Source organism: Diadema antillarum, unplaced genomic scaffold, assembly GCF_040938485.1.
Source record: "Diadema antillarum isolate AM-2024a unplaced genomic scaffold, OU_Dant_1.0 scf00000036, whole genome shotgun sequence".
NCBI classification, from domain to species: domain Eukaryota; kingdom Metazoa; phylum Echinodermata; class Echinoidea; order Diadematoida; family Diadematidae; genus Diadema; species Diadema antillarum.
In genome coordinates this window covers 2,662,709-2,685,432 of record NW_027270925.1, presented here as the reverse complement: position 1 = coordinate 2,685,432, position 22,724 = coordinate 2,662,709, and the positions used below count along the sequence as shown (strand labels likewise).

At 38.3% G+C, this 22,724-nt stretch overlaps 1 protein-coding gene across 1 annotated transcript in view; it reads right to left on the bottom strand.

Moving 5' to 3' along the window:
• The window catches only part of LOC139745235 (bestrophin-4-like), an 81,295-nt gene that overhangs the window by 4,556 nt on the left and 54,015 nt on the right, over positions 1–22,724 (bottom strand). Inside the window, exons 2-6 of the mRNA XM_071655644.1 lie at positions 13,366–13,607; positions 11,554–11,759; positions 10,393–10,547; positions 4,633–4,710; positions 1,903–2,058 (exon numbers count right to left, since the gene is read on the bottom strand). Of these exons, the coding sequence (XP_071511745.1) occupies positions 1,903–2,058; positions 4,633–4,710; positions 10,393–10,547; positions 11,554–11,759; positions 13,366–13,607 (837 nt within the window). The remainder of the gene's footprint in view (positions 1–1,902; positions 2,059–4,632; positions 4,711–10,392; positions 10,548–11,553; positions 11,760–13,365; positions 13,608–22,724) is intronic.

Below are 22,724 nucleotides of genomic sequence, written 5' to 3'. Positions count from 1 at the left end.
TATTGTTGTTGTTGTTTTTTCAAGATATTCAGTATCAGCTAAATAGTTATCTCCTCCATGCTATGTTCACTTACAACACAACTACCCACAGGGGAAAAGGAAGACATGATCATATCCAACGAAAACAGGCCCTGGAATCAAACTCCAGTATTGTTATCAAACAAAAGCGTACTTCGATGAAATATTTTCATTGAATTTTGCAAAGTCACCTGGTACAACAAGAAAAGTGCCGAAAAGTGTCTCGCCCACAAATGTACCACAACACATTTGTAAAATTCTAACTTTTATTGTCATAAGGTGGAATCAAGGCAAAGTATTAGTAAAACTTAGTAAAACACGAATTATTGGCCAAAAAAAATATGGCCCAAAAAAGAACATGGAACAGTATATTTCATTAATTGTGAAAATGTCATACGGTTGACAACAAAAAAGGTGTACATACAATTTGATTGTTAGAAAGAACATGATCGGAAAAAAGAGAAAAAAATACTCTGTTAGCTATAAACACAGTCAAAATTAACACTGGCCCCTATAAGTTTGTTGACCCCTGTCTGTGACCTTTGACCTTGTGGTGATCTTCAACTCCCAAAGAGACATCTACCACCAAAGTTTGGTCGCAAACAGTCCTACCGAGCAAAAGTTATAAGCCATAATCGAAACGTGCCGTAAAAACTTATCATTAGCCCCTAAAAGTTTGTTGACCCCTGTTTGTGACCTTTGACCTTGTGGTGACCTTCACCTCCCCAAGGGACACCTACCATTTAAGTTTGGTCACAAACGGACATACCAATCAAAAGTTATGAGCCATAATCGAAACGCGCCGTAAAAACTTAACATTGGCCCCTAAAAGTTTGTTGACCCAATACTGTGACCTTTGACCTTGTGACCTTTAATTCCTCAAGAGACACCTACCATCCAAGTTTGATCACAAATGGACATTCCAATCAAAAGTTATGAGCCATAATCGAAACGCGCCATAAAAACTTAACATTGGCCCCTTAAAGTTCGTTGACCCCTGCCTATGACCTTTGACCTTAAGGTGACCCTCCTGTTTGGTAACATGTGTAACTTTGCATAAACACTCTTCACTCCAAGTTTGATTGATTCTGAAGCACTCAGTACAAAGTAATTTATGTTTTTGTAGTGTTACGGACGGACAACGGACAGACGGACGGAGGACGGACGGACAGACGCTGCAGGCTTAGTCTCCCCTCACCTCCAGTGGGCTCGACAAAAAAGATACGAACAACAACGTATGAAACGCGTTTCAGAAATTATTCACAGATCAAGCTTTGAAGGAGGCGGTTTTTTTTTTCAATTTCAATTTACTTTCATATTTCTCGCAAATAGCACAAAAAGTATAATAATGATACAATACGAAAATTATACAAAACATAAATTAGATGAAACTTCACCGGAATGTACAAAAGTTTGTCTTGGTATAAACACAAGGTTTGTATACATCAGAGTTGAGCTATGGTAATAATGCGAGAAATATGATGGGGTCTGCGTAAAAGCAAGCTGGTACAGCCGCAGGTCCCGTGATAAATCAGATTAGGGGAATTATGAAAAACAGATATTTTTCAGACCATAATATGACTGGGGGTTCCTATTAAAACAAACAAAAGAAAAAAAAAACTACCAAATAAAATAATAAATAAAATACACACTGAAATGGTGCCGGCCTTTCGTTCGAAGCATTCCACTACATGTATAATGTTTATTTTGACAATCTGTGAATTTAATGTAAGTTATTGTATGATGCATGCATTAACCTACCCTAAAGGGAGAATAATATTGTGAATCCTGGACTACAGCCATCTAGCATAGTATGATGTCATGCCTTGATAGCTAATAGTAGGTGTACATTGTATACAGTATGAAGATTTGGCACACACCTACCTTTAACCACCCGACGTAGAAAACGAACTCCAATATCGTGAATCCTGGAATATACACATCTAACGTGGTGTGACCCCCATTGTCCCCAGCGGGATCGAGATACTGGCGGCCGAATAGACACGCCAAAAAGTAACTATACGTTGCTATCGTTACAACCTGCACAAGGATAGATGCATAGAAAGAGAGAGACAGATCATGACACACGAGAACTTAATTTCAATTCAATTCAATTTCAATTTATTTTCATATTTGTCAATGAAATATAAATCAAATAGAATGATACATGATCCAGCTAGGATGCACAATATTGCAACCATATAGAACATGGTGGTCAATCTGTGAAAGTTTGAATCCAACTTTAAATGGGTCCCAAGGGACTCCCTTAACCCTGCCACACCACATCACCTATCTACAGTAGTGTACTTTCACCACCATAGAGGTGTGGCCGTCAAGGTAAGTTCAAGGTAAATAAAGAATTATGATAGAACCGCGTAGTTAAAAGCGAGCTTGTTGAGAGTAGGTCTAAGTATTGAAATATGTAAGTGAGAAGAAATTCTTTAGCATATATCAAAGGCAGTATACGCAACGACGAAAAGACGATGAATATTGGAACGATTACTATGACATACACGGATTTTTGTGAGTTTCAAGCCAAATTATAGCAAACTCAGTCGTGGAAGTAAATCTCGTCTTCTCTTGTGAAGTAGTAATGAGATGTTTTGTGCAACTCTCAGTGTTACGAATGTAAAATAGAAAAAGGTTTGATGGAACGTTCAGAAGTGTGGCACAAAATTTTAATGTGGAATATCTTTTCCTAACCAGAGCTCGAGAATGCCGTTTAGCGTAAATTCTAAACTCTTTTAATATAAATGCTTAAATTCTCTTAGTCCAAACTCTTTCCGCATTCATTTTACCCCTACATCAGCCAGTATAACGCGGATTTCACGCAAATAGGTGGTTTGTAGACGGTGCGATGGTATACGAATTACAACTGCGTCACTATATGTATGTATGTTTGTTTGTTTGTTTGTTTTTTGGAAGGGATATATAGCCATCTGATGATTTCTTCTTTTTTATAGTGCATTAAGACAGTCAATAAATCTGAAAAAACCCCGATGTTACCATGGCGATGCTGCAAAAGAGCTATCATGATATTGTGTTTCACAGCGTTCCTTCACTTGAGGTACCATGCAAATTGTTGCTTGTTCCATGGCAGCGAAGCAAATCACGCTCAAATGAGTATGATGCCCACAGGCAGTTTGATTAAAAAAGGAAAAAAAAATAAAAAATAAAAAACAGACAGGAAACAACCTGGCCAACATAGAGTCACATAAATAATGCTCAAAATTTTATATTTAGACATCGTGCATGAACGGAACATAAATATCGATGAACATTAAAGCCTGTTGGGCAACACGTCATGTTTGTTGATGTATATGTAAAATCATTCCCACACAGCATTAATGATTCGAATCAAGTTGCGCTCAATCGAAGACCATGTCTGCGTCTGAGCATCTTGGCGTGTTATGTGATTACAGATGCCTTTAAATTGGAAGTGTAGTGATGTAAAAGCGAGCATGTAATAAAGCTTTGGTGTGCGTGTCATAATCATGAACGTATGAATATTGCCACATCAGCGATTGAAAACGTTACAGTTTGATGAACTTTGATAGCAATTATGCTAAATGGTATACTTCGCTATCTTTCGACGGTTTTAGCTGATTTTAATCAGGGAAGTTGCTACTGGTTTACAGAGGTTACGAGTTAAAAGGAACTGTAATCACGCAAGCTGGATTTTGTTTGCTTGCACGTCACATCATATTCTTCTTTCCTTTATCAATTTTCCAGCGACGCTAAATGACAAATTAGTCCGTTTGTTCAGTATCTAGTAAATGAACAGTAAGAATGTAAAATTGTGCCAGAGACGAATTTTGACGGTTCTTATTCAAAGGAAACCAAAGCCAAAATATAAATATTGATCGAGTAAAAGCAGCAATATAATTTAAAAAATTACATGTTTATAGTTTCGGAGCCATCATCGCTGAATAAAGAGATTATACTTCTGACAGAGTGATGACGTTACGTTAAGGATAATTTTTATTCCCCCTGCTTTCCGAAAGAGGTAAGTCAAGTGCTTTCATTATGCTAGATAACGGAAAATATGTTAAATTTCTGAATATTTTCTTAACGTTGTTGTCCATAGTGACGTCATGAAGTGAAGAAGTCTCCATATCAAGCGATGACGCCACCGAAGCGTTAAATTCTTTAAAATAAAATCATGTTATAAAAAATATAACTTTTGAATCGATTGCCTTATTTTCCTCAAAATTTTACTAATATGTATAATTACTGCTGCTTTCTCTCAATCCACATTTATATTTTAGCTTTGGTTTCCCTTAAAAAACCATGCAAATCAATGACATGAAATAAGGAAATGCAAAGGTCATAGTATCATGAATATTTATTCAGTTATCATTTTGGCAAAGGCAGAAGCAAGCTAAATCCATAAAGTCTCCATCAAGACGTGATTTTTGTTTAACCGCAAGAACTTTAAACGTGATTACCTTAATACAACACGCCTGTGTGTACTTGTTTGGTACTAGAATTAATTTTTGCTATTGATTCAAGGCCAAAAGAACAAGGCATTAAAGATGATAATGAATTATGATAATCATTACTTATAGGTGGTAAAATGTTGCGAACTAACTTGCTTGTTGAGCAAACACTTACCTGAGTATAAACTAGAGGTACTACAATCCAATCGTAGCCGTATAACTCGAAGCATTTATTCTGGAAGTTGTTTAATTCCTGCAACAACAACAACAGCAAGAAAAAACGAGAAAATAAAATAAAATTATGATAAGTATTACATTTTAAGTGGATATTAGTTTGACAATGTGTAATTATCTTGTGACTACTTGTGTCACTTCTTGTATACAAACACTGCGGAAGGTTTTTGTTGTTGTTGTTGTTGTTGTTGTTGTTGTTGTTGTTCGGTTTTGTTTTTTCAGGTACAGTTGTATTCTTATTTGATCCGGCAAACCAAGCCGTCATGAACAAATCAATATTTAACAAATCAATACTTAACAAATTATCTATAGAAACGAGATATTCATGAGAATACTCGTCTGTAAAGCTTGAAAAGCAAAATTGATTGCCATCCTGAACTCTTTACGCAAGGAAAGACACTAAGAATATGAGGTTCTCACGTCATCGTAAAGCTCTTAATTTTGTGTCTCTATCACCCTCATGTATGTAGGGCCTACTTAAATGACTTATACCTACAAAATGTAGATCCATTATCAAGGTACATATATAACATCTAATCAAACATTTTAACCTGAACCACATATGCAAGCTCAGGCAAGCTCACAAGCACAGACATGGACACACATATACTATGGATATACACAGACACACGCGAATCTCTGACTGTTTAAAAGGTCAAACCTCCGAGCGTCTTACGACAGAAAGGTGTTTGTGAATCCCATTGTGTGGGAACGCATGCAGAAAGAGTCACGGACGTACAGAACGCATGGACTCGCCGAATCAACATCCCTCAACACGCCCTTTCGAAACAGTTCCCAGATATCCATCGAAAATAAAAGATGCGTTTCTTTCACATCCAAAAGTCTGCTCATCTGATCATCAAAAATTATGCTCCTTAGATACTGCCACTTTAAACAAGCCAATAACCTTATCACTGCATGACAGTGTTAAGATTTAAGGTCTTGATATTAACCGCCTTTGATTATTGTGGCAAACCGTCTCTTCCTTGGTTGAATCTCAGGTGTTGAAATCTGAGCCAAATCTCTCCAAATACGCATGACTCGACTCTGTGTTTTTTTCTCTTCTCCTTTTTCTTCTGCTTCTTGTTTCATTTTATTTCTTAGTGTGTGACAATGACAATGACTCCGCAGAAGAGGGAAGGGGAAATAAAAAGTCACCGGCGGAAAAAACAAACAAACAGGGAGAAAGAGAATGAATATTAAAAGCTATGGATAATGTATTCAACTTAATGTGTGTCTGTTTGTGCGGTGGTTATATATTTTTAAAAGGCCAAGAAATGGGTTTGATGTGAAACACACTTATTGAGCACGGAAGAATATGTGATATGATAACGTAGGGTTATGTACATTGTATATCACTTTACCAATATTATTCACTAAACTTAGCGTTGAATAGAAAAACAAAAACATGAAAATGGCAAATGAAGAAAATGGATTAACGTGTGTGATGCCAGAACTGAAATGAAGGCAAGTGATAGCGACGATCAACAGAGATGGCAAAGATTCAGGTAAACTACAATACATTCAGGATAACGACAACATGAAACAAACGGAGGAGGATTCCAAGTTGGAGTAAAATTCCTTTAACGCTGGGAAACATGAAGACGATATAGGCAACTGCAGCAGATCAAGATAATCTGGAATTGAGAAAGAAAAGGCGGGATAAAAGAGGGGAGCCGAAATAGATATACCGCAGTAGACGGGAAGAGGACTTCAATTCGTCGAGATCGAAATCGGCCAGAACTCGGGGGGTTGGGTTACCGAAAATGAGATTACGGGGCCTAGTAGCTCATCCACCAGCGACGCCAAACGATTTCCATCGCCTGGTTCGCACGTGCGATGTCTGTCAGTTGTAGAAAGAATGTGATGACAAAGAGAGAGAGAGAGAGAGAGAGAGAGAGAGAGAGAGAGAGAGAGAGATTGATGAGAGAAGGGGGAGATAGGTAAGGGAGTGGGGAGGCAACAAAATTCCGTCTTCACGCATTCATAGCGATTCGGCTGCGCACCTTCCCATGCATCGCATACATCAAAGCAAAGACTGCTACACACAGCGCTGACGTCGCTATGCCGTACAAGAAGGAGGAGGAGGAGGAGGAGGAAGGGGGGGGGGGGTGGTGATTGAAGCAGGATAACAACATCTGACGCCTGATCGGTATTATTCCGTCATATACAATATTCCAAGGCCATATGCGAAATGTGTGTCATATTCCCACCCGTTCCGGTCTCTTCATCCACATGAGAATAAGAAAAAAATATTTCGAACCAGACGAGGAATGTTCGCAACAGCTATATTATATTGGACATAATTTTGCATGCGTTCGGTTTTCGGGTTAAAAAAACTTGGTAAAACACAAGCACAATCAATGTATATACACATCAGATGTTATTTCAGTTTGCTACTAGTATTTCGTCTCCAAAATGCACAAAAACGGGACAGAAAATCAGCTCCAGTTGCACTGTGGAATTCTCTACCAAACATTTCCTTTTGATCCAAGAAAACAAAAATTCATAGTATTATGCAAGTTATTGTGCAACAATTTCTTTGCGTTTACAATATGTATTATACCTCACTTTCCTGTGTCTTGTTTTCCACTATTTCCATTTCTATTAGTCAATTTTTGTCCCATTGTATTTGTTTATGCGTGAAAAAAGTCGTAGAAGAAAAGTGAAAACGAAATGAGAAGTGTATAATATCCTCTTTCTCAAGTTCAGAAATAATGTTTATGATCGATATGATACAATAATCATATGCATTGAGCGATATGTGCAACTACCCAAGGGAGAGATAATTTAAACGTGAATGAGTAAGATACAACCTAGATGATTACCTATCAGCCAATTAATAAATCAAACTCAAATGAAATAGAGGTCATTTTGATCATAACTATAAAATAACATTGATAAATAACTCTTCCCGATACATTATTCATATTGTTGATGGAAGTGTTTGTCATCAAGATAAAGTTTATTTGAATAGAAATAACTTGCGAGAAGTATGATACCAATGAGAGTAATACAGAATTTACCACACTTAATTAGACGTTCACAAAACACGCCAGCTCACTAGAAGGAACTGTTTGTTGTGGATCATAATATAATGACCCCCTCGCCCTGATTCCCTCCCTCCCCCTTTTCCACCTCGAAGACAAGACCACCAACGATGTAGAGAAATACGACGATTGCTCTGCACGGAAGGCGGAGAGATAAACGAGGCATATATTTTACCGTGAAATCACCCGTGGACCACGCGCTCCGTAAGCACCTAACGTCATGTCTTCTCTGAATAACGTGTCGAGATCCCGAGGTTCTGTTTAACCATAAAGCTGTGTTGCATGCAGCTCCATGATCTATACCGAACCACGAATGCAGAGTGATCGAATGGGGACTTCAAATAAATGCAGGAAAACGGAGCAGCAACAAATAAGGCGTATATACAGTGACGGGGATATGGGGGAAGAAACCCCACCTCACTGCTAAGATTTTTTTTTTCAGAACAAGGGCGGTAGGCACAAGTAACTCAATGTGAAACAGCAAGATAGAAATAGATAGATAGATAGATAGATAGATAGATAGATAGATAGAGAGAGAGAAAGAAAGATAGATGGCTGGATAGATAGATATATAGATAAGAAAAAGAGGGAGAAAGAGAGTAAGATGGATAGAAAGACACGGGAGAAGGGAGAGAGATGGAACAAGAAAGATGATAGGAAGAGACGGAGATTTTGACATTTTGACACAGATAAAGATGATCACCAAAAGGGTAAATAGAAAGCAAAAGATTTATGTGAGCCATAAAACCAAGCAGTATAAGGAGCGGGCATCTGAATGACGTCATTAGTAACAGGCCTACTCTTTTGTTTGGTTTGTTGTTTTTTTTTTACTTGAAGGACAAACATAAACAAACCCTCTCCTATGGAGAACGTAGGCGTGCCCCTGTATCGCAGAAAAACATAAATCTTGGTCCTATGATTATGATGCAGCACACCGCGTTGATTGAACATATCATGATAAAGAAAAAGAAAGAAGAGGGCAAAGACTGCGATCCGGGTCACCTCAGACCCTGTCACTTCCCTAATTGATTAACGTTTGAGTAAACGGATCGAGCCGTGGTGACTGGGAGGATTAGTTGTGGACGATCGCGGCCGTCACGGCTCTTTTCTTCCGCCCCACATCGTGGTGTGAAAGATGGGAAGAAATCCACACATAAGTGTGTATAACTGTGGACACGTTAACCAGGTACGAGTTGACCTATGACCTATCCACTAGAATGCCAACAATTCAATGAATTTATTATGATCAGTAATAATTGTGCAACTTTTTGGCAACCGTGTGCTTTACGTCCAGTTTGTCATAGCTGGAATGGATATATTTCGGCATTATAATTTGATTCATATTGAATAGGGTATTCAAGTTTGAATGTCTTCAATCCCGTTTGTGAAAAAGAAACAGATTTACGTTTAATGATCTCAACGAAAATGAACTTTGAAAAAAGCCTGTAGGACGGCTGCACTGGCAGTAGATTTCAAGTGTATAGGGAAAAGAAAAATTTAAAAAGTTCTTTCCATGCATAAATGTAAATGAATAAGGGAAGATACAGAGAGTCGTGTATTTTACTTAAATTCATCAGATGGGTATGTTATATATACATAATGTTCTTATATCTGACAAACGATGTTTTATTTCAGATTTATAGATATCTGCAAATCACGCAAGCAGCAAGATTATCTTCGACCTGCATGGTCAAAAAAAAGGCTTAAACCTGCACATTCATTACAGAATTCGCCGCTCCATGGATCAACAACTTTATGAATTAGTGCAAAATGCACGATTCCTCCAAGTGCACGACTGTCATATACGTCTATATGCCACTAAAGGCTTGTACATTTCACTCATTACAAGCTGAGTATCATGACACGTTTGGAAAGAAATGCCTGACCTATTTCACTGAGATGAGAATCAAGCAATCTTATTGATCCCTGACCCACAATCGAGGGCAGGGGAGTAAGTTGTTACACATCTACCGAAGACAGCTAGCACTCCCTTTACTTCTTCTGTGACGTATAACGGAGAAGGCCGGAGCTGTGAACATGACAGAAATATGAGTTATGTAGTGCTTACACATCCGGCATGATGGCATTTAGCCAGCTATTGCTGTCAGACACGAAATACACACATGCATGCACACACGCACGTGCGCACACACGTCATTATGCTATCCACACATGGTGTGTGTGTGTGTGTGTGTTGTGTGTGTGTGTGTGTATGTGTGTGTGTGTGTGTGTGCGGGTGTGCGTGTGTGTGTGTGTTTGTATGAATAGTTCGTGTGTTTATGCATGTGTTTGCATACAATCATAATACTAGTATGGGTTTCTTGCCTCTCATGAAGAAATGAGATTATTCAGCTCTTATATAGCTTTTTACTTATTTCAATTAATGAGTTATACCGCCTTTGCTCTCAAGTAGATTAGTGGATGGATCGCTGTTCTGTATACACCATCAGTACTTAAATACTATCTCTTTTTCTTTTTCTTTTTTGGCTACCATTTTCATCCACAAGTATACACTTTAACTCACCAACATCCTAAAAAAAAACTTTGACAGCGACTAGAAAAAAAGCAACAAACGTATAATGCTCAACTCTCCACCATATTGCGCCACAGTATTTGGCACAGTATACGATATAATGGAGTATCCAACTCACATCTATGATGGTTTTCAAGGCTGGATCACTGATAATGCGGGCTTGCTTACGGCACATCCTGCAGAGATTGACGAACCAGGCGCACGGCACCCAGTACTTCGGGTTGTCCGTGTGCAGATTCTTGAATATCTCTTTTTCTTGATCAGTCATTAGACCTTCCAAATGATAATGGGAAAGATAATTACGATAATTATTAGGATTAATGATTCTGAAAGATGAGACAGGCAGAAAATGAAAAACAATAACAATAGTGATGGTTTAATGGTGATGATAAGTATGAAAACGATGATAGAGCAAAGTAATATGCCATAAGAAAATAACACTGGCAGTTTTTATACAGAGCGCATGGCGATACTGTGCTGTCTGGACGCATTAATCACACTGCTATACTAGAAACATAAAAGAAGGCAAATATCAAGATTTGTGAATGCTATACTTTGCATGATCATTCTAGATTCAAGTAGACATGGAAGATTTAAATCTCGAAGCAGCGCATTAAGCCTTGCATTGTCACTGACAACATTGAAAAAACTCAGCCAGGTTATTCAGTGGGTGCTAAAGATTAAAGTAATCTTTTTCAATAACACACCAGAAGTACTGCATGTAATTCAAACCACATCACGCAACAGGGCATCACTAAATACATCGATCAGGGAGGTGAGTTCTTCTCACCTCCCTGCATCAATGTATAAAACAGAGGTAAAAGTTTAGATAAGACCAACAAATTCTGTCTTCTTGTCGTTTAGGGCCTACTAGGCCTACTAGGGTCTCCAAACACACACGCGTGCGTACACCTTCACGCACGCACACACACACACACACATACATATATATATATATATATATATATAATGTATACATAATATACATAATGTATGTAATGTATGTTTTATATACACACACACTCAAACAAAATAAATTGCATATGAATTCATATAGATATATAGATAGAGGATATTAACGTGTGAGAAAATGGTTTTATGCTCGGAGCTTTTGAAAGAGTACAAAAAGACAAGGGTCAATTAATTAAACTCCATGCGAGATTAAATTCTTCCTTTTTTTTGCCCATAATAAGTACATCATCAATTATTATTGTCCCTCCTATTTTAGACTAAACTTTCTTCCTTTTTCTCCAGTGACTCTCAAGCATGTTCTTCCTACCCGCCTCGACAAGATGAGAGAGTGTAGGGAAGCGCTTTTTGACTCTCTTGCTTCCCGATCGATAGACCAGGATGGCCGACAGGTTGACGTAGCGGGCCAGCGTCCGTCGGATGATTCGCCCCTCCTCGTCGTTGCCCAGGATGTGGGCTGACACGTTGTACACCACTCGGTCCGGCCAGGGAATGGACTTGAATTGGGTCCACCACCTGTAAGGGGTAGTCGTATTAGAGACAGGAAAAGTTTTCTAGTATTGCTCTACCTGACATCGTTGGACATTCGTTGGGCATTCGTTGGGCATTCGCTGTAGTGTGACGGGGCCTTTAAAAGGGGCAATAGTGGCGCAGTTTTATTTCCGTTGTTACCCCAATACCATCACTCTTTCTTGAGTGCGAGTTGAAATACACCTCACCATCAGAACCACTGAAATAAAATATTCGGCATTGTGTCCGTAATATAACGAAAAAGTCAACATGAAAAGAAAAAAAATCGTGATTTCATAGAGTCCATACAGATAGGATGAGGGAGAGGTATGGGCTATTAGAGATCGGAAAACATGCCGGAAGGGCTCATTAAACCGAATAAAAGTAAAAAAGAAGAAGAAGAAGAAGAAGAAGAAGAAGAAGAAGAATATAATAGAAATACGAAAGAGAAAGGTAGAAGCAAAAGACCATGATCTATGACAAAGATCAACGGGCACAGTGGTAGGAAATACCGCTAAAATTAGGTGTTCCACATAATTCAATGTGGGTGCAGCAATTTTGCATTCATTAACAAACGCATACCTATAACAACCATACACTTTATATATCCATAGCCACCTGCAACATCTCGTAATCGTTTTACACACATTATTGTTTAATTGTCTCTACGCCACTTTTATATTAGCGTGACCTTGCCAGACTGTGTGGCAAAAGGGAGATAAAGATATCACATAAAAATGTTCTCCAATAACCGATCCATTTTTGGCGGGTTCTAGCTTTTGAAATGCCATCCCGTATTGTGTTAATTGCAGTGGACAAATTGGGATTATCGGAAAGGTCGATTAAGTTCCAGGGTGAGGCACCAGAACTGCGTGTTGCCATCTTTTTTTCTCCTCCAAAAGTACAGTCAAACCTGCCTATAGCAGCCACCCAAGAGAGATGAAAATAGTGATCGTTATAGACAGGTGGCCACTATAGACAGGTAATCCGACATTTTGTATTTATCATCAGCATTTACACATCTGTATACATCTATTCAATTTAATTCAATTCGACATTTATTTTCACTTCTTTCAACAGAATGTAAACAAAAATACGTGAATTTGACATGCATTTTAAGGAATGATACACAGGTAGCAAGGAATAAAATGTTCATGTCTGTAGTCATTGCGAAAGGAGGCATTATTTATACAAACATATCTATACATTCTGTTAAAAAAATCGATCTATAAGTACTTACATTAATATGTATGTATGCATGCACGTGTGTCATACTTTAAACAATGTCGGTAAGTTGTTATTTTTGTACAGTGCATGCTTACAGTTTAGCAAGTTTTTCGCGAGTGCATTATCATTACTAAAATGGCGGGCGAATCAAAAGATTCAGATGTGTGTTCTGAATTTGCTTGCAGATATCCACATAATATTTTAGGAAACAAGTTCAAGTCCCCCCCCCCCCAAAAAAAAAACCAAACACAAACAAACAAACAAACAAAAAAGAAATATATAAAATACACACACACACACACACACACACACACACACACACACACACACACACACGAGTGCAGCGTCTCCTTCGCCACGCCCAGGCGCGAGTTCATTGACATACCTATCGAAGACGACGGTCACATAGAAACCGAGCACGAAACTTATGGGGAACACCTTGGTGTACTCGTAGGCGTAGGTGGCCAACTTGTCGAAGTTCTCCTTGACCTCGTCCTTGAAGGCAAAGCGGTAGATCAAGCTGACGATGCTGTAGAGGAGCAGGAAGACGAGCATTTCGCGCCATAGCAGCTTGTAGACGCTGGCTCGCCATCGGAAAAGCAGGCCGGCCAAGCCGCCGAGCTGGATCTGCAGACGACAAGGGGTGGACAGATTTTAAGAGAAACTGACACTATTGACGTCACAGTGTGAACATTGTATTCAACAACAAATTGAGTATAGTGTACAAACAAACGTGAAAGAGCAGTTTGCGCAGCGTGCTGATATTTGATTCCAGCTGTATTTGTAGGTCCTATATATGGACCCTTATGTTTATCAGTAACACATGAAGGAATTCTTTATGATAGACGTTTGAGTCCGCCCTCTGCATAAATCTATTTTATGAGCACCACTACGAAACATATCGTTTTTAATATGAGGTTTCTTAACGAGTAAGATTATGGTTTGATATTAAGACGGTATTTTATTTACAACTTGCTTCAGTTGCTTATGCTAATGCACATTTTGGTAACTATTCTTATATCTGATCAGGTAAATCTTAGCAGAAATCAAATTAAACAGTTTACAGGCTGGGGACAAATTCATGGTGTCCTTAGACTGAGGAAATTTCAACAAAAGTATCACGTGGTGTATGATTGTCGTCTACCATCAGGGTCTGAAGATGTTGAAGTCATCATACAGTCGTCAGTTTTCGGTCATCTTTACTTTATGCGCAAACTACAATTTTAGCGTGAAAAGGAAACCTATTGGCAAGTTAGTAATTTGTTTAAAACCATCATCCTCTTAGTCCTCTCTGTTTGGACTGACGGAGGGAGATAAATTTCATGCTGTCAGTCAGCGTAGAGCACATACATTACGTTCAGAACTTTCGACAGATATTAACCAGTTTATTAGATATACATGCTGGTACAGCGTTCGAGGTACACGTTCATCTATAAAACGTCTTGTCATTCAAGCGGGAAAAACACACGCAAAATTCGTGGATGAAAATTTGAATGTGGAGACTTGCGAATCGTTCGTTGCACGGTGTTACACGATATAACGTATATCTACAGAATGGCGCATTACTGGCCCATGTCGTAGTTGTATGTGATATTATACAGTCCCGACCAGTCATTACTAAAGTCTCCTCTGCGCACATCAGTCTCCGGAAGCATCTAATAGGATAAGGCTTTACCTTAGACTGCCCAACGAAATGATACTTAAGTAACGCATAAAGCTGGCGTAAAAATAGAGCAAGGATCCTATAGGGCACGCCACGCCAGCAATTTGAGGCCGATTTACGTCCCCATTTAGCACTCAGTGATGACAACATTACTTTGTGACGTCATATCCTGGAGAACCATGGCGCTGTTTTCCCCCCAATTTGACAAGCAAGAAGGCCCTCGGGCGATCGAACTATTTAAAAACTTGTTTTGAAGTACATCCCTTGCCTAATAACAATAAAAAGAGCTTCTGTGTGTGTTTGTTGTTGTTTTGACATCGCACGATGTTCCTTGTAGAACAAGCCCTGTAGGTAAGAAACGTCTTGGATGCCGTCGTCAGTTTACAAACTTGACATGGGACTTTGTCAGGTAATGACCTATTTTAACATTCAAGGAGTTAATAAAAGTCATCAACGGGGAAGAAGGCAGTATGTCCTCCCCCTAATGACAGCTACATGCATTTCTCCTTTCGATTTGTCAAGTGATGACCTCACAATCCATGTAAGTGTGAGAAGAGACATGGTCACTCTGTGAAAATATGTCAGTGTTTATAAGATATCGTATTATAGTGTGCGTTTGTGTGTGAGTATGAGACGGGGGCCGCGAAATGGAGGGGGTCGTGCTCTTGATTAGTTGGAGAAAGGATTGATGTTATATCCCCTTTTAAAAACGAATAGTTCTTCTTTATCTGTTGTGTTCTATAACTGCATGTATCATGTTTTGTATCTTTAACCTGTGTGGACCCCTATAAAAGCCAGCATTTAAATGACGAGGGCGTTCCATCCAATGAGTGGAAAATAAGAATTGAAACTGAATTGAATGTGAAAATAAACAGTCATCGATTTCGAATTTCGAATTTTCATTTTTTTTTCAATATTCAAACATGCAAGCTGAATGCACAGCAACGAATGAAACTGAAATAGAACAAAAATTTGGGGAGAAAATTTTAAGTATAGAGGTGGAAACCTTCTGCTGTCTCTAACGAATTTGAACGAAGATTCTTCCAGTCTAATCTGTTATCATTGTCAAAGGACCGTCGCAGTTTTAATGCAACAAGAATAATGCTCACAATGATTACTGATAGTAAATAATGCAATCTTTAATATTGAATATTGTTATTCTATCTTTATATCAAAAGACACAAAAGTACTTGAATGAGAGGAATTTCCCATGTCTAAAAAGATTGCAGTTCGTCATTCTGAAGGTTCGTTAATCCGAAAATGAAATTAGGTTCATTATTCCGAATGTTCGTTAATCCAAAAATTTAAAAAAAAGGTTCGTAATTCAGAGGGTTTGTTAAGTGGGCCTATACATTTTTTTTTTTCTTTCTTTTTCTTATTTTCGGAACTGCGACACAGGACGTTTGGATTAATGAACCCTTTTAAATTTTCGGATCAACGATCATCTACGTATACAGAAATTGTGTGTTTCGGAGTAACGGACCTTCGGAATAACAAACCTTAATTCATCTAAGAGTAACAAGCCTTCGGAACGACAGAAACAGACCCTAAAATCAGCATTGTACAGTCACACCTTGCCGGGTTGTGCAAAATGTTATATCCGTTCCGCTCCGTTCGGGTTCGTTTCTTGTCTTGCGCATGCACAAAACTGGGAAACAGACGCCACCTGATAAAAATGCATGCTCTAGTTTAACATTTTCTCAGTGGAAACTCAACATGCGTTTTCTTCGCAACATGTTATATCATAATACGTATATTTACATAATGCTGTATTTTGTTTTAATGTCATACTTCTTTTCTTTTTTTTTCTTCTTTTTTTTCCGGGTCGATGCGCTTAGAAACATCAGTATTAAGCGCTATATAAATGTTATTCATTATCATTATCATTAACATCGTGTGTTCCTCGTCCTGTTTTTTGTCTCTTCGCATTCGTTGATGACCAGGAGACTATCATAATTTGTCTCTGGAATTAGAGTACTACCTGGCTCGCATTTACTAGCAAACCGAAGAAGTTCAGGACAGAGTACTTACCAGGAATGGAGACGATTTTCCGCATCGGATACTTTTTTTTTTCTCTCCAGTTTCTATCCGTCGAACATTTAACTACTGCCATCCGGCAAAAGTGTGACTGGTGCATGCTCATAAGATAGACCACTGGAGTTACTCACCAAATCGCCTTTGTAGGGACGATTTTTGTAAGCACAAACCATGGAGTCAAACGACAGTAAAAAAATTCACATCTCTTGCCGGAAAAACATATAGGACTATGATAAAAATAAATGCCAACTGTGTGCTTTTATATTTCGTTGCATGAACTAGATATACACATAAAAAATGAGGCTTCACATTGCACTCGTATAGCCCAGCGTCGATGGGGGAGAGGGGGGGAGGGGGATTATTATATAGGACGCATTTTTAACAGAGTTCGGACTCAGTAACGATATATAGACCATAATAAATTAAACGTGCGCACATTTCCTTTTCGTGCGAGTCGATTATTCTTGCTATTGTAGAAAAAGACAACAGCACACAGAAAAGACGCAATTCTCACAGCACTGACTGTTTCTTCTACGATTATATCCGGACGAGATCGCCGCAGCGAGACGTGTTCCACATTATAAATGGCGCCAAAGATTCGGTTCCTTTCATAGCAATTTCTAAGACTGCTACGAGCGATCGTAACAACGCTAATACAGCGAAAAGCTGCTCCAGGTGGCAGAAATTTAGAAATAACCTCAAGTGACACTCATTCTATTTCTTCTCGACTCTCGATTCTTTTCTGTTTTATTTACCTCTTCAGGATACATAATTATTTACACTTCGATTCCATACACATGCATGTAATGCATGGAACGGACCTTATACACACCGCAAGCGAGATTACGGAGTAAAAAACTCTCATGCTGCAAGGAAAAAAATATTATTAAACACATTACAGCAGTGTGATAATAATGTGAAAAAGGGCAGATGCTCTAACACGAAAATACAACTTTTCATGATGTAATGTTGTATCTTAAGAGTAAAATACAACTGGGTCTATAAAGATAAAAGAAAAGATTGCTCTGTAATGCTGTTGTGTCCCTAAAGTGAACAAGCGAAAGAGGCAGTTGTGGACTCTTGCAGTAAGGCAATAGTAGTAGACGTATAGGTAAATCCTGTCATACCTTCACATAAATGCCGACCCTTTTTGCTTGTCGGCTTTGCGTTTGTCGTAGAATATTCCTCAAAAGATCAATGCAAACTACTTTCATTAGGGTAAGCATCAGATCCTTAAAGAAAAATATGGCAAACGGGCTATAAAGCAGTGCATTTCTTATGAAATAAGACAGAATGAGCAAATGTATTTGAAACTTGAATGTTTTACAAAATGAATATTTTTGATAAATCAATAAATTGAAAGGTATGTGTAAGTTATACAAACACAATGCATGAAAAATGGAAAATTAAAATCAGCCTGAAATTTGAGTGTTTTTCTAGATCGACATTCTAATGAATATAAAAAGCTTTGAAATTACTCAAATTATTTTTGTAAGTTCATGAACACAAAAGCATGAAAAAACTTAAATGAAAGATTACATCAGCATGTCTCGTAAGTTCACATCACCGTATGTATAATGTTATGAGCAAAATAGAAACGCTCCCAGCCGGGAGAGTCGAACGAGATTAGTTGTCTTCAACCACGAGTTCCAACGACGTGCATGGAAGTCAAAGTGACATGCGGTTATTATGATGCGATCTCGCAACCACAAACCATTTGTCACGCCGAATGTTGCACGCATCGCGAGATCGGTCCGAGGACTGCATGAGCGCAATGAAATATGATATAGTAAACACTAGACTGCCTTCTCCGTGACCTTGAAGAGACGCACGCGGTGTAGTCATTACTACATGAGCAAATGTTTCTCTGACCTTCGCAGCCTAAGTCAATCTGGAAGACGTGGTCTTATAGGAAGCAAGCGCAAATGCGAGCTAACACTTTAACGCGGTATCCTTCAAGAGCGGGCAGTAATTGATAGTGATAACGGCGTCTTGCGATAATCTGAGGTGACAGGCCAGCGACTTTAGGCGCGGTCGTCAAAGGTTTTGCAAGTCGTGGTGAAAGACGGTGAAGGAGAAGGGAGGTGATGGAGTGGTTATACCACACAGCTACAACGCCTGTTTATCTGATAATGCGCATGTGTGTGTATGTGTGTGTATGTGTGTGTGCGTGTGTGTGTGTATGTGTGTGTGTGTGTGTGTGTGTGTGCGTGTGTGTATGTGCGTGTGTGTAGAGTTCTGTGTAGTTGTTGCCGATAAAGGAACTATAGACAGAACAGGACTGTGAGTGATTATTATACATTATAAAGTGAAAACATAATGGCCAGAAAGTGAAACGTCATTGTGTTCTTTAGTTTTATTTTGTTTTATTTTCTGTCTGTTCCGTCCCTGCTTTCGTTCTTGTCCTTGTCATAGTCTTTTTTTTTAATTTTCTGATTATTTCGCCTGATATCAGGATATCAAAATTTTCATCCATGAAGTCCTTGACGAATCTTGAGATGCCCTCACCTTCTAGAGTAATTCACAAATTTTACAAGCTATGCTTTTTTGTGAATTCCTCTTTTCCATGTAGAGTTATAAATCAAGATTGTATTGCTTACTTGTTTATTTATCCAAACCAAAGTTGATATCATTATAATAATTGTATTTATGTTTATTGAAACTTTAATACGTGATTCAAAGTTCCTTTGAATATTATGTACTCATGTAAGCGTTATGTATATTTCTTTGTATTACTTTTTATGGAAATAGAATCATTTTGAATTGAATTGAATTGAATTGAAAGATTGCAACCGTCCTAAGAGAGGGGTAGCAAGAAAAGCGTAAATTATTCGTCCTCATCCCTTTTCATACTGGATAGTTTTAGCCCTAATGATCAATGTTTTGACGCCTCCAAATGGAAGTTCTGAAACAGAACTCCAAAACTATGAGCACCAAATGACGACGATGAATGTTGTTACCCAGCCCATTGTAGCTATTTTCACACCTCGCCAATTCATAGGAATTCATAGAAAAGGAGCTTACATCACTTGAGTAGCTTTTGAGTAATATAGTTGGAGAAATATTTATTGCCAAGCATAATTATTTTTGAAAAGGAGAAATTTGAATACTCTCTTGACAGCCATCTTCTCTCTCAGATAAAATCTGTCCTAAAATATCTTGTATGACTGTCCAGTTAGTTATAAGAAAATGACATGGAAGTCACTATACACGCAATGTCTACCGTCATGAAGTGGGCGCCACATTAACGTGTAATAATGGCTCCTTCCCACCTCTCTGTCGTACAGCTCTTGGACTAAAGAGTGGTATATCCCATTACACACTTCTGTTTAGGTAGCTCCGCATACTCGAAGTTTTAATGCAGTGTGCACGTCTCTGGCTAAAACACGTCAATCACGGGCTTATCTCATAATGTTTACCCGCCAGTGTTCGCGTCGCCCTCCCACGCTGCCGGCGTCGCCTCTGCAGGATTTAGGATCCCGACATTGTGTGTACGTAGGCGTGGAACTATTTTTATAACTGAAAATCTCAAACCCTATAAGGTCTCGTGACATATTTGGAACGATATGGAAAAGTGGATTTACAAGGGATGACCCAGATTTTGATGAGTTTTTCTTTTTCTTGTTGCACTGTTTCTATTATGATTTCGTCCATTTTATTGGAAAATGCCTGGCTATAGTGAATCGACTGCGTTGTAGTCTACATCGGGAATGTCTGGCATATTACGTAATGTAATGTAATGTAATATGATATAATAAAATAATATAATGTAAGATAACATAATATAGAATTATATTATATTAAATTATAATATAACATGATTATCATGTTTGTTTCAACTATCAACACATCGTTGAAGAGCATGATACGGACAGTTTTCTTCAGTGTTCTACTTCTAGCATACATTAGGTGGCATTGTCTTACCTGTGTGTGTGTGTGCGTGTGTGTGTGTGTGTGTGTGTGTGATTACCTTGTTGATGTCATATCTAACAAAATCCACCTGATATAGTGATTGAATTATGAAGTTACAGAGAAGTTAGAAGTAAAAGAATATGAAAAGAGTTTTTTATGACAAATTTAGATATTGTAGTCAGAGGGAGCATGCAGAATCTTCAACGTCAGAGGCAAAATGACAAACACATAAACCTATTTATGGATTACAGACACACAACAACACAGTAACTGTAGGAGGGTCTAGGGACATAGGACAGAAGTTGAACATGATTATCTTGGTCAGTGAGTTGATTGGTCTTCGAGGTATATTCATTATTATTCCATTTTGTCAAGTACACTGTGTTTTTCAACCTTTTGATTTTAATTTTGATTTTAATTCGAATTTCAATTCATTTCTGCAATTTACAACGCACACCAACGATATAGAGATTTTGGTATAAAAAGAATTCCTCCGAAAATTCAAGTTTTACAAACAAATTAAAATAATGATTTAGATACAAAGTTACAGTAAATCGTTGCATTTTCTCTTGACATGTTGCAGGGGCAGTCACAATAAACATACAAATCATGCTTGATGAGAAGACGCACCTTTCCTAGTGAAAAAAAGACTGCAAAATTGTTCTTTAGGATTTACACACAACAGAAGGGGGAAAGGTGTAATAAGGTCTGGGGTGCATGGGGGAGGATTCACTAATGGCCCGATTGATTTTGCTTTAAAAGAATATAATCAATATGGTTATGCTTAACGTGATCATGCATTACAAAACTATGTGTTTCTGTATGGTGTGGTTGTCGATTGAAATATATTTCAATAATATTTTATATAGGTTTGATTATTCATTTACAATACAAACCTTGGACCCTTGCAAAACATCCAACATGTATTTAACCATCTTTGTATGCTCATCGTTAATTTGTATAAATTTTCTTTTATTTAATCTTTTATATAAAGAAAAAATGGAAATAAAATACCATGCCACACCATACATCTTTACTTTGGAATGAAAAATAGGGTAAAGTCGAATCGATTTGCGAAGGCAATACGGTATATAGGATGAGCATTAAACTTTCTACTTCGGCAATCTCGTTCGTTGACCTTTTGGCATAGTTGAAAATGCCAGCGTCATACATCACAAGGGACTAAGGATGCGCTAATGTCTAGCTTGGAAGGATTGTAAGGGGTTGAATGTCTGAGTCGCCACCCTCCCTAATGACGGGGAACATTTTACGATTACGGAGTTGATTATTTATTTCGAGACGTCCTTCAAAGACATCGTTCCCGTCATAACGGAGGAGATTTCGCTTGTGATTATAATGCAGAGTGATATCACCATTTTGCTAGAGATAATGTCCGAAGTTATAGGACGACCATGAGATGATCAGCGCAATGCTACGCACAGAGATAACATTCTTTGCAGACGACTAATTACAGTGATGCGAGGAGCAGCGGGCAGACGGCAGGTCGGAGGGCCAGAAAGAGGCGCGGGAAATTAAAAAGAAAGAAGAAAAAAATCCGCGCTTGCAAATTATCTATAGCCAGCTTACACGACGAGCAAATAACAAGAAACAATTGTGTTGTGTCTACAACAGGATACACTCAAGCCCAAGCATGAGTTCCCATGTTAGAGTCGATAGTCAGTCCGCAGTCAACAGCAACTGACGTACAGATTATATTGATTTGAGTCTTCTTCTTCTTTTTTTTTCTTTCCTCGTATCCAAACTACCACGGATTAGTGTTCAGTGATCGAGCGCACAGCATTATTATAATGATTTGAATGTCTTCAGTATTGTCCAGAATAGTTTCCACTGCGCAAAAAAGAAAGAAAGAAATGTCCTTCCTCCAAATACATTTTCAATAATCTATTAAATAAGGAACCGTGATTACATTAATAAGAAAAGTATTGTGGTTGTACGTTGATGTAACAAAGTGGCATTGTACGCAGCACTATGCCTAAAATGTCGTAATCCTAAAACACGTTTCCAAATTTGAAGCAATATAAATCGTGTAATCGTGTAGCCGCCCACGTAGATTAGACAGAGGAGCCAAAATTGCTTCCGGACGAGACGAGGAATATTACTGCGATGTCAAA